Genomic DNA, 13,642 nt, shown 5'->3' with positions numbered 1-13,642 from the left:
GTTCTCACACCGTCGAATTAGAAAATTATTATATTCTTGATGACGGTGTGAGAACCACATTGAAACGTTGAAGTAATAAATAGTATCTATTCATAAATTGTCTTACTTATCTATAACCTGTGCTTCTAATATGCCTTCGAAAGATTATAACCTTGAAGTTTGTTATTAAAAAATAGCAGCTGTGTTTAGTGATCATCCAAACAAAAGATAGATATGCGATATCGTGCAGTCCTGCCGCTTAGGCCTATAGAAAATTTATTTCCGATGGCTTATAAATATGGTCTCATCCGCACGAACAATGTCAATACGAAAAAAATAAAGGGGGGGGGGGGGGGGGTGCGAAACTGATATAGGGGAGAAATGGGGGAAGAGCGTAGTAGAAATGGGCAAAGTTAGGATGACACGAGCGGGAGAGGGGGTGATAAGGGAAATGGGAGATATGTGAAGGGACCTTAGAAGTGAAGAGGGTGCAAAATGGGAAGACACCCCATCCATAGACTTAGTATCCTTATTCTTGAAAACTTAACTTAAGATGATTATAGTATTTCAGTCATCTGATTGGTCAAACTAGATTGGTTTTAAATTCAGTTTTGTTATCCGATCAGAGTACAGTATTTCTTAAAATCTGGATTTTATTTAAGTTTTGGAAAATAAAACCTAATTTAGGCCTACAGCCTAAAAAAATCGAGATGGCCAAATGTTAATGTGTGAAAGTGGTAAGCAAGTCTTCACTTTTTCTCCTTTTTAGAAAAATGTTATTCACTTTACGCTCTTACAAAAAAAAAAAAAAAATCTATTTGATGAAGAGAAATTTTCAAAATAATTTAGTAATTTCGTTTTTTGTAGATGGCTATTGACAAAATTTGTATAAACCAATATGTCTGCGCCCATGAATGAAAAACAAATTGCAGAAGAAATAAAGAAAATACGAAAGAAATTAAAACAGATTGCCAATCTTGAAAGGAAAGAGCATAGTTTGACTCACAAGGAAAAGAATAAGGTTACAGCTAGTTGAAAATTGAATATAATTGCCTTGTAATATCATTTATCGAAAGTCATTGTCATTGATTACTGGCCACTACAATATTTACTTGCAAGTGCCTGGTACTGTATCATCTTTTCCTAATGCAACAGTATGTTACCTTTTTTTTTCCAGATTAATAAAAAAACGGCTTTACGTAAGGAATTGTTTTCACTGTTGCTTGTCTCAGAAAAAGAGTTAGCAGGTATTCCAGTCAAAGCCACTACTAAAGTCAAAACAGAGAACAGGAAAACAAAACCTAAGCAAAATGTTAGAGAGAAGAAATCTAAAGAAATCAAAGAATCAGGTAAAGTGTAGGATATATGAGTTTACAAAATCATAGTTGCCCAGGATGGATCCCACCCATTAGTTTCATTTAGTATAACAAGCATAACATTTTCTCATTCAGTTATCCCCATTATGTCAAGATGTTTTAATATCTGGAAAATGGTTGTTATGGCTTTCAATAGAAACCTTTATTTGAGTGTTGTAACGTAAAAGGACAATCATAACTGAACTATAGTCCTGTCAGCTAGTTAGTCAATTTCAAATAATAAGTCTTTGATGTTTTGTTTCATTGTTTTAGAACCTAAATTATCTGTAAAAACTAATGTTGTTGATAGACCTGATATAGAAGCTGATGAAACAGATGAGAACAGTGACAATGAACTGCAAAGAAGGTAAATAAAGTGAGATGTATCGGATTTTTTCCATACCCTAATAAATGATATTTACATTATTTAGTTGGATTTTGTTGTTATACCATCATTATATTTACCTCAGATTACAAGTTGTCATTTGATGATACCAAAAGCTAATTTGAAACCCTAGAGAATTAATTATCTATAGCTCATGTTATCTAAGAAAGGGTATGAAACTATGAAACTTTTTGTTGATATAAAAGATGTTTTTTATTATTAGTGAAGAGGAAGAATCAGAAAGTGAATCATCAGATTATCTACCACAAACTTGTCAGAGTGCTCAACTTACAGACAATACTTACACACAACTAGAACAAGGTATATTTGTTCTTGATTTATTAGAAATTTACTTGATTCTAAACTTTTGATTGTTAATGCATGGTATTTTGATACCATAATGTTATAACTACGTTAACTATTCTGTCAATTGTTTTTTTTTAATATTTGATAATGACCTGGAAACATTATAAGAAAAGTATGAAGAGTTCTGTCTAAAGGAACGCAGTCTAGGTTACAATTAAAGATTTGAATTTATTTTACAGTTTAAAAAACTTCATTTTCCATCTACACATATTGACATACTCATCTTACATATATGTTTCTTACATTTCTAAACAATTCTTATTTTATTACAGACGCTCAAAAGAACAAAAATACAAACTCAAAAGTAAATACTCAGCCTACAACAGTGTCAGCTCAACCAAGACCTGTACCAATCCGAAATCCTTTAAAAGAAAAATGGCAGAAAGTAGAATGTATTGTAGAGGAGTTGAATGGACATAATGATATAGTAACATCACTTGATATTAGTGATGATTATTTAGTAACAGCTAGGTATATTTACTTCTGTTTTGATTATTTTTCAAATGTAACATGTTTTGAACATTATGTGTCTTCCATTGCTTTGTAGTGTATAGCATTAAAACTTTTGTCCTTTTCTCTGATCTTATATTATCATAATTTTTTCTGAACTTTATTTTAATTATATAGGCTTTATTACTTGAATCCTTTTCTTTGGTGAATTATGTGGAAGCCTAAATTATTGGGAATTTTTCTACGAAATGGTTAATCTTTTTGCAGATGTCTAAATAGTGATATCCAGTAGCGGAAAACTTTAAAGGATTCACTTCTCCATGTTTTTGTTGAAATTGTTCTCATCTGTTTCAGTCGAGATACAACAGTAAAAGTATGGAATATAGAAACTGGTATGTTTATAAGAAGTTTAGGAGGCCATACAGAAACTATTACAACAGTTATCATTGTACAAGATAATAGTTTAAGTAAGTTTTAGATTTTGTTATGCTGTATTTGTGGGTGTGCCTCGTTTGCTACAGGACAAGACAAGTCCTAGAAAAGTATTTCCAAAATTTTTAATGTATTATTGTGCGAAACAAATTTTTGGCCCCTTTTTTGTTGTGATTAATTAGTCATACAGTGTGCAGGGATATGCATGAACCTACTTTATCTGTAGGATCTTTAATGCTGACAGTTTGTCCAATCCAAACAACTGATTGTCATCTTTTCCAACCTAAATCACTGACGAGGGGAAACTGAGTGCCATCTTAATTAGGTATTCCATTTCATTCACTTAATATGGATATTTTTCTATAAAATTGTATGCTATAAATAGATTTTCTAACACTATTTTACAGTAGAAGGATTAGAAGTGGACGCTGATGATAAGATTATTATAAGTGGTTCAACTGATTGTTCTTTTAAACTGTGGTCCCTTCATACAGGTAATTTTATTCTCTTAGTATATGGCACATGTTGTGTATATTGGAAGTTATTAAAATTTAATATTCTTGGATTTAATTTCATGCACAAGTTTCATAAGATTATTGTAATTGTATCCAGTGCCATAGAACATATAGCTTTTGATAATGTTGAAAACAATGATTTGGTAATCTGCAAGATATACATATATATGTACTGATCATTATGTATTAATGTTTTCAGGACAACTGATAACATCAGTCTATACCTATAATCCTATAACATCATTAGTCTATAGTACTAACTTGCTAGTCACAGCTTCAGGTGAAACTGTTTTATAACCTATTAGGGAAGGTTGGGTTCATGGATTAGAGATATGTTTTTTATTTTTTTAAACATATGCTCTACAAAGTCTAAGTCAATTTGACTAAAATACAGATCTTAAAGTTTTGATTGCTGTTTGTAAAATAAAATGTTTACTTAATACTGATACATATAAAGATACAATTTGGCCAAATTCAAATTTGACTAAATAGGGTTTCATCTTATCACTAATGACAAGTTTAGTATCCTGCATAAAAACCCCAATAGAATTATCTATATCTGCATCTTAATACCGAATTTCTGTTCTTTATGTCAACAACTTCTATTTGGTCTGTATATTTATCAATTATCTTATTTCAGGTGGTGGTAAAATAGAATTATGGGATTTAAATACATCAGAAAATATCAACTCTATAAGAAATGATGAAGATGCTATAACATGTATTACTGTAAGTTTACTTTGACTATCAAATGTTTTTTGGAAACTCTTTATGATACAGTTTGTGTTCCTTTCATATATGGTTTATCTTATCTGGCACCAATCAGACAAATAGCTACCTCAAAACTTTTCATATTATTGGCCAATTCAGTAGGTAGCAACTTGCATTGCCTGCCATTGCCAATGCAATGTATACATGTTCAGGCCTTTAGCCTCTAAGCTAATACATACAATTATGTATAATTTCAGGCTGAAAAAAATCTAGTGTATAGTTCATCAGAAGATGGTATAATTAAAGTTTATGAAATTAGAGAGAGAAAGTTATGTTGTTTATTTGAATCTGATAATTTAGATCTAATAAATAGATATATAAGATGTATTATAAGTTGTAATAATATTTTATACTATGGTGATGATGGTATAAATATTAAAGCTGTCAATTGGAAAAAAGGTAAGCAGCTCATAATGTTTGTTACAGGGATATGCTTTAGCAAGCAATATGTATAAATTGCATTTTCTTTGAATAAAAGATGTATCAAAGAATGTTTATCTAAAATGACAAAATATGTAAAACTGCAAATTTTGTATGTGGTAAGTTATAGCATGTAACTATATGTGACCCCGCACATCGTATCAGGTATTAATTCGCACTGCCCAGTAATGATCTTTTTAAAAAAGGATGAAGACATGGTTGGATGGGTTGAAATTCTGAAATATTGTGATTTTGTATGTAGAAGTGTAACCATTATCTTTATATATAGCTGTATGGTTACTACCTTTATCCTCGTTTTTCTCAAAATCGACTCAAATCTGGATATTAATCTTCTGAACGGAGGAAGCTATCGAGATGGATTTGGTATCAAAATGTAGCTGATGATGCTAGGAATCCAAATATACCAATAGCTCTACATACACCAAATGCAACTTAATACCTGGTTTGATGTTTGGGGTCACATATAGAAATTCTTCTATAGATTATCTTTGTTTCATTGTAGGATCTGTTGTGAAATATCCAAATCATACTGAAGAATTTGCTTCTACAGACGCCAGTACCATTACTGATAACTTATTATTGACATCAAGTTATAATTTAGACCATGGTTATGGTTATATAAATGGTAAGTTGAACATCTCCTATGAAGGTTGCCAGTGGCTAATTATCTGAATTGTTTTTTTCTTTTATCTCCTACTGAAAAGATGAGATCAGAGCTCTTCTACAATAATAGGTATTGCAAGTGGATTGAACAGGACAAGACAAAGAGGTCATGCTTATCTTTCTTTACATTTGACCATAGAACTGTAATATATCTGATGCATAAAGCAACTGGAGGCGCAAACTGGAAGTATAAATGTGTCTGAGGTTTATCAAGAAACCGCCATATAGTTTTCACAGTACATAGTTTTGTAAGACATAACATCATCTACTATTACATGTATCATAATATGATTATAATTGTATCTTATTTATACTTGAAATTATTTTTTATTTTTAGTTAGAGAATTACCATCATGTGAATATCAATTTAGTTTGATTGATAAGGATACAGAACGTATTGTTTGTCTTAAGTCTACCAAATTAAAAAATGGTGAAATGATCATTGTGACAGGTGGATCAGAACTTCAAATATGGAGAATTGGACCAAAATCTAGGTTCGAACTATTCAATTCCTATATCAAGTACCATTGTAGTTATTCTTTATCAATGCTTGCCAACTACTATAACATATACTATACTTATTCTAAGGTCATCTTATTTCTTCAGGTTTTTGAATGACCACAGAACCAAATGTAAATTACGATTTATTGAGAAACTGACAAGAAAAGGCCATGATTCGGATAATGAAGAGAGTGATGATGATGATAATGATGATGATGACTTTAATGTTGAAGTTAATGATAATGATTATGATGATGATAATGATCTGACAGCTAACCCTGATGAAGTGGATAAGTCCTGGTCATGGTGTGAGATATTATAAAGGTTTCAACAGCCAACGACTGAATGACCTTTATCTGTGAAAGAATACTGTGTATATTTAAAGCTTATCAACCAGTGTCCAGAAGGTGATTAAATTGCCTATCTCCTTACTGATATTGGTTTTAACTGTACAGTATATCCTTGAAATGATTTTTGCTTCCAAATTGGATGTCTTGTATTAGGGTGTATGGGAAAAGTCATTAAATGAAACATTGTAGCTTTGTTTGGATGTTTTATCTGTTAATCTTTTATTATGTTCATTGCCATGTGTTGAAAGTCAAGTGAGATTGGTAAAATTTGGAAAGTGCGAAATACTATACAATTTGATGTGAAGAGAGGAAAATAAACTTTTATTCTATTGATATTGTAATAAATTACAATAAAATGTTCTCCCATCCTCAAAATTGCTGTTAATTAATGATGTAGGATATAAATAACCTTCCATTGAATCTGTTGTCCAATTCTTATATCAGGTGCTCGTAGAATTTAGTTTAAAGGGACTGCTGTCATTTTTGGGGTTGATTTGAGTCTTGAATACGTTTTCAGAAGTACTAGAAATTTGCAATATTCCTTAAAAAAATCTCAATTTAGACATTGCTATTCCTATTTCTTGTCAATATATGGCAGTGTCTCAAAAAAAGGCTTAGCTAAAAAATTAAAAAATTTGAGGAGTAAGGTATGATTTGTCAAAAATCGCGCATTTGTCCCTTTAAGCTGGAAAGGTACATTTATCATATCATGAATAATTGTAAAGAAAAAACATAGTTTAAAGTGCCTTGCTATGTTATTTTACAAAATAAAATCTAAACAAAAATACATAAGATATTAATTTGTTAAACCTGACAGTAGGAATGACCACACCCACTGACATGGCATTTTATTTGCAGGAATGGGTGGAATCTTGATATCAATACCACCACTAGGTCTTGTAGTATATTGAAACTGATCAGGATAACCTAGTAAATTAATTGTGGTACTTGTTGATGGTATTGGTGAACCAAGAGTTAATGTATCACCTTGTGGCCACTCCAAAACTATAGCATACACATCAGATCCTTTCATAGTGTACCTATAAAATGCAAATAAAATGTTATTTAATGGTACACCTTGTGATGTATTAAAGTACACTGGTACCTCATGATTTTAGCGACAAAATTAATCAAAGACTCTAAACTATACTTGATATGCTTCTGGAACACCAGATATCTATTTGTTCTGAGTTGCATATAAAGTTAAAACTGACTGTTGGACTACTGATTTCTGAAATTGTTTGATGGCACATACCAAACGTTGGAGTTAATGGTGTCATTCTGTGCTTTCCATGGTCTGGTACCTCTGATAGCTGCGCTGTTGACTTCCATCCATTCACCAAATTGTTTAAATCTTTCCTCAAATATCGGATTAATAAAGCCTTCTTTAGTTGGTCCAACATTCATCAACATATTCCCTCCACAACTGAATCAATAGCAAATGAATCTTATGACCAAACACTTGGCGCTTGTTAATCACCATTTTAACTATTTTCTATTATCTCTTATTCTAATTGAAATTCAAATGTAATATATGCAACAAATCATTGCTAATTGATGATTTAAACCGATGATTTTAAGCCAAAATCTTACCTTACAGTTTCTACAAAAGTAGATATGAGTGTATGTATTGATAGATAATCTGATAACTTAGCATTTCTTCTAAATCCCCAGGAATGGCCATCAATTGTCATAGCATTCTCCCATTTTCTCTTCTGAAGTTTACCTGGATAGAATTTCTTAATCAATCATATATTTTTCCAATTCTCTTCAGTGCTGTATATTTCAATAATCACAGCCCTATAGCATGATTTGCTAAAAATGTCCCAAACACAGTGTTATCTGACATGTTGTTGCATGTATCTGAGTATGAGTAGTTGCCAAATAAAGGATACATTTACATGATTTAGAGAGGCCTATATAAACACATCTGTTTTCTGACAGGACTTGAAATGTGTCTTGAGTATGATAAAGTTACTTGTTGTTTTGTTAATATTTAGTAGTATCATTGATTAAAATTTATTCTACGTCAAGATAAACAAGTCGTTAACCAAAACGATGCATTCACATGCCTTTCTACATACCTGGCTGATAATAATCTTGACAAGTTAAATATCCACCATGATGACAAGTGGAATCTTTACCCCATCTATCATTAGTCACTACTGTATCTTTTACTGGACTGTAACAATAATAGCAGTTTAAGCAAAGATAAGAATTCTGTAGATTTTCAGTAAGAACTATATTAAACCTACCTATCATTATAAAACCAAGCTTAGAATTCTATAGACTATCAGCTAGAACTGTATTAAACCTACCTATCATTATACAACCAAGCTTAGAATTCTATAGACTATCAGCTAGAACTGTATTAAACCTACCTATCATTATAAAACCAAGCTTAGAATTCTATAGACTATTAGCTAGAACTGTATTAAACCTACCTATCATTATAAAACCAAGTGAAGAATTCTATAGACTATCAGCTAGAACTGTATTAAACCTACCTATCATTATAAAACCAAGCTTAAAATTCTATAGACTATCAGCTAGAACTGTATTAAACCTACCTATCATTATACAACCAAGCTTAAAATTCTATAGACTATCAGCTAGAACTGTATTAAACCTACCTATCATTATTAAACCAAGCTTAGAATTCTATAGACTATTAGCTAGAACTGTATTAAACCTACCTATCAATATACAACCAAGCTTAGAATTCTATAGACTATCAACTAGAACTGTATTAAACCTACCTATCATTATAAAACCAAGCTTAAAATTCTATAGACTATTAGCTAGAACTGTATTAAACTTACCTATCATTATAAAGCCAAGATAAGAATTCTATAGACTATCAGCTAGAACTGTATTAAACCTACCTATCATTATAAAACCAAGTGAAGAATTCTGTAGACTATCAGCTAGAACTGTATTAAACCTACCTATCATTATAAAGCCAAGATAAGAATTCTATAGACTATTAGCTAGAACTGTATTAAACCTACCTATCATTATAAAACCAAGCTTAGAATTCTATAGACTATCAGCTAGAACTGTATTAAACCTACCTATCATTATACAACTAAGCTTAAACACGAATTTTAACCATATAATGCTTTTGTAGTTTGAATTCATTGATAAATATATATATATATATATATATATATATATATATTTACAGTTAGTTTTTCCATGATATCTTTTAAACCGATATCAATAACCTAAAAAAACCGAACTTGTCCAAGATATCATCAATATATTTGATCACACTAAAATTTTTTTAAATAGATTGAAAACTTTAGACTCTATCCTGATCATTTTTAGAATTCTGTAGACTATCAGTAAGAACTATATCAAACCTGCCTATCATTATAAAACCAAGCTTAGAATTCTATAGACTATCAGCTAGAACTATATCAAACCTGCCTATCATTATAAAGTCAAGATAAGAATTCTATAGACTATCTACTAGAACTGTATTAAACTTACCTATCATTATAAAACCAAGCTAAGAATTCTATAGACTATCAGCTAGAACTATATCAAACCTGCCTATCATTATAAAACCAAGCTAAGAATTCTATAGATTATCAGCTAGAACTGTATTAAACCTACCTATCATTATTAAACCAAGCTTAGAATTCTATAGACTATCGGCTAGAACTGTATTAAACCTAGCTATCATTATTAAATCAAGCGTAGAATTCTATAGACTATCAGCTAGAACTGTATTAAACCTACCTATCATTATACAACCAAGCTTAGAATTCTATAGACTATCAGTAAGAACTATATTAAACCTACCTATCATTATAAAACCAAGCTTAAAATTCTATAGACTATCAGCTAGAACTGTATTAAACCTACCTATCATTATACAACTAAGCTTAGAATTCTATAGACTATCAGTAAGAACTATATTAAACCTACCTATCATTATAAAACCATGCAAAAAATATTATAGACTCAATAAGAACTATATTAAAGGTAACATATGCTCACCTGCAGCTTTGATAAATGAATATTTAGTGGCTTAGATACGAATTTTACCCATATAATGCTTTTGTAGTTTGAATTCATTGATATATATATATATATATATTTACAGTTAGTTTTTCCATGATATCTTTTAAACCGATATCACCTACATACATCAAATTATTTAATCACACTTCTCTAATGTCAGAAAAAAAAATTTGCATTAATCTTTTAATCTAACCAAGTAAATTTAATTGCCATTATTTATGTTTTTCTTCCATGTAAATTATACTCCGAGATAATCCATCCATTTAAATTACTACTAGGGTATAATCAAAATTCAAAGTTAGTTCTAATCAATTTACAATTCACTAATCCCGCTTATTTTTATTTCTCATGTTTATTTATTTTATATTTTTGTATTCTTGATTTCTGATTATTTATGTTTTTCATTTATGTAAATTGTACTCTGAGATAATCTAATCCTCCTGAATTATTACTCAGATATAATCAAAATCTAATCCAATATTTCTATAATCCTCAATTGATCAAAGATATGACTCAACTAATTAAGAAATCAAAAATAATCCTAATCTTCAACTGATCAAAGATATGACATGATTCACTCAATAACCCATCCAGCTATATCCCACCCCATCGCCGACCTACCCACAACACAGCCTACCAATCAAGAGGTAACCATCGACCTGACCAACAACAGAAACGACTACCAGCCCACCGACGCCAACCAGTCCCCACTCATAAGGAGGAAGAACCCTTTGTGAAGGTTTTGCAGTGCCTCCATCATTTGGCAATCCTTACCCTTCAACAGCAAGGCCAACCAGCGTTTACCTTCAAACGCAAAGTCTCTGAGTTGGATAGTTTTATCCGTCCATCAATGAAAACATCAGCTGTCGACGCGAATATTAGATCCCTCAATCGGACATGGCTCTGTAAGGTTACGCAGGTCCTGATCGACCATTACCAAACCACACTTCAAGAGAAGCTGACCACCATTCGTACCAAGTCTTTATCATCACCTGCCGTCGACCGCATCGTTTCTCATGCCCTGTCCTGGGCCCGTCGCTCCTATGGGAAACGTCTCACTCAAGCTGTAATTTCCAAATTCTACCAAACAATCAACGAAACAAAAACCAGAGTAACCATATCTCTACCAACTGAAATGGACACTACACCTGCACCATCTAGAGCTACCACGCTGCCGAACCAAACCCCTAAACGAGCCCGAAGTTCACCTACTCCTAGTCCAGCAGACATAGGTAAACGCTCTCGTAGAGAGGGCACACCCCTTCTCTTTTCACTTTCAGACTCGTCTTCCCCTTCCACACCATCTGAATCTTCACCACGTGATCCAGGATCCGCCAACCTTTCTTCCTTCTGTGCGTTTTTGGAACAGCAAACCACCCCTCAGTCTCCATCCAAGTCGAGACATGTATCCAGACCTTCCCCTCCTCGAACCAGATCCCAGTCCGTTCCCAATGCTACAATTCTAACAACTACCAAACCAGTACTAATCACACCGTCGACGACCATTATATCCGCTACCAAACCGTATTATCACCAAACCAAGGACAAATCATTATGGAAACTACCTGCTCTAAAGAAATCAACCTTAATAATTGGATCATCTAACCTGAATCGAATTACCAAAACCAGTTCGGACACCGAAATACATTCTTACCCCGGTGCCCAAATCCATCACATACAGTCAATCCTGGAATCATACGACCATGATCCCAAACCTACTACCATTATTCTTCATGTAGGCCTCAACAACCGTGATCAGATACCAAAGACCTCCTTTAACCAAGCCCAGAAATTAATCGCCACAGCCAACAAAACCTTCCCAAACTCCAAGATCCTCTTCACATGTATACCCATTTCAAATAAAATCTCGAAGAAAGCACAACAGAACCTCAGCACCCTCAACAACATGATGATGGAGTCCAGTATCAACAGCGCAACAATCTTACCACCCTACGAAGAAGAATTCGAAACAGTTGATAATTTTCATTGGTCTCCAGAAACAGCAAACAGCATTTATTTGTTTTGGATACACCAGCTTCAAGCATCGAGTAAGTCTTTAAACTAATTACTGGGGATAAAAATACTGAGAGGCCACCGCTAGGCAAAACTGTTGTTAACTTGAGCCGCAAAATTCTCACACCCCTTCAGCATTCAATCTTAGACCGTGGGCTTAAGTTTATTCCCACACCAAAGATAGCTAACTTGAATCCATTGAACGATTTCAACGAAATCTTAGCTGCACATATTTTTTTCGAAACCACCCGATTTAGTCAAACTGTCTGCCAAACCTGATTGTCGCGAGAGACATTTGTACACTTTGCCTAAAATCCATAAGAATCCAACCAAGGAGTGGTTTATCTCGAATAAAATCCCTAAAGGCCGCCCGATTATATCTGACTGTGGTAGTGAGTCATATGCAGTGTCAGAATACATTGATCATTTCTTACTACCTCTAGCATGCCAACATCGCGCCTACCTTAAAGACACAACCAATTTGTCAATAAAATAAAAAATCTTCGAGTTCCCTCTAATGCTATTTTAATTTCTATCGACGTTTCTTCTATGTATACCAATATCGATAACACTACTGGTTTAACGGCAGTTCGTAAAGCTTTTAATAGAAACCCAGATCCAAACAGACCCGACGATGCAATTCTACAGCTTTAGAGATTTGTCTTAGTCGAAACGATTTCACATTTAATGGTAAAACATATTTACAAACTTCAGGGACAGCAATGGGCAAACGATTCGCCCCTTCGTACGCAAACCTTTTCATGGCAGAGTGGGAACGTGAGGTGTTGCCCCTCTGTCCATTAGACCCACTTTTTTACGGACGCTTTTTGGATGACATCTTTATGGTTTGGACTTATTCTATCGAACAGTTTTGGGAATTCTTTGAAATTCTCAACAACCACCATCCTTCTATCAAACTAACCGCAAACGTGAGTGACAAAAGCATAGACTTTCTCGATACCACAGTCTTTAAGGGAGATTCCATAGCAGAAACAAATAAACTGGATATTAAAGTGTATTTCAAAGAAACTGATACTCATCAACTCTTGCACAAGAGCTCCTTTCACCCAAAACATACCTTTTCTGGTATAATTAAGTCACAAGTTTTACGATTTCATCGAATTTGTACAAGATCTTCTGATTTCAACCAAGCCTGTACGATTGTTTTCTCAAAACTGAAAGAGCGTGGGTACTCTAAACGATTTTTACGAAACATAAAAAATTCCACCTTAGCACAGATAGCAGCTAAAAACAGACTTTATGCCGAAGTACCTCCAGGTTTAAGAAGTGCTCCATGTTTGTCCAGTAGATGCAAAACATGTCCCTTTATATCAGAAACTCATTATTTTGTAAGTAACTCTACGAATAAAAGGTACCCGATCCAGGAAC

The 13,642-nt window shown here is 32.9% G+C and overlaps 2 protein-coding genes across 2 annotated transcripts in view; one reads left to right on the top strand and one right to left on the bottom strand.

Annotated features, from left to right (window-relative positions):
• Nucleotides 1–877: 877 nt before the first annotated feature.
• Nucleotides 878–6,579, top strand: LOTGIDRAFT_231111 (hypothetical protein; the record flags this gene model as incomplete). The annotated part of the gene is made up of 13 exons (XM_009051753.1): nt 878–1,000; nt 1,157–1,328; nt 1,608–1,701; nt 1,943–2,040; nt 2,358–2,556; nt 2,890–3,002; nt 3,375–3,461; nt 3,682–3,762; nt 4,123–4,211; nt 4,451–4,652; nt 5,197–5,319; nt 5,695–5,851; nt 5,964–6,579. 13 exons carry the CDS (start codon nt 878–880, stop codon nt 6,178–6,180), a joined length of 1,755 nt encoding a protein of 584 aa, XP_009050001.1. The 3' UTR covers nt 6,181–6,579.
• A 368-nt stretch (nt 6,580–6,947) lies between these two features.
• LOTGIDRAFT_231110 (hypothetical protein) overlaps nt 6,948–13,642 on the bottom strand; it is a 9,802-nt gene continuing 3,107 nt past the window's right edge. Inside the window, exons 5-8 of the mRNA XM_009051752.1 lie at nt 8,293–8,390; nt 7,802–7,934; nt 7,464–7,634; nt 6,948–7,248 (exon numbers count right to left, since the gene is read on the bottom strand). Coding sequence (XP_009050000.1) covers nt 7,005–7,248; nt 7,464–7,634; nt 7,802–7,934; nt 8,293–8,390 — 646 coding nt within the window. The 3' untranslated portion in view covers nt 6,948–7,004. The remainder of the gene's footprint in view (nt 7,249–7,463; nt 7,635–7,801; nt 7,935–8,292; nt 8,391–13,642) is intronic.

Source organism: Lottia gigantea (genome assembly GCF_000327385.1).
Source record: "Lottia gigantea unplaced genomic scaffold LOTGIsca_17, whole genome shotgun sequence".
Classification (NCBI taxonomy): Eukaryota; Metazoa; Mollusca; class Gastropoda; family Lottiidae; genus Lottia; species Lottia gigantea.
The sequence above is the reverse complement of the archived record's forward strand: the minus strand, read 5'-3'. Positions and strand labels throughout refer to the sequence as shown.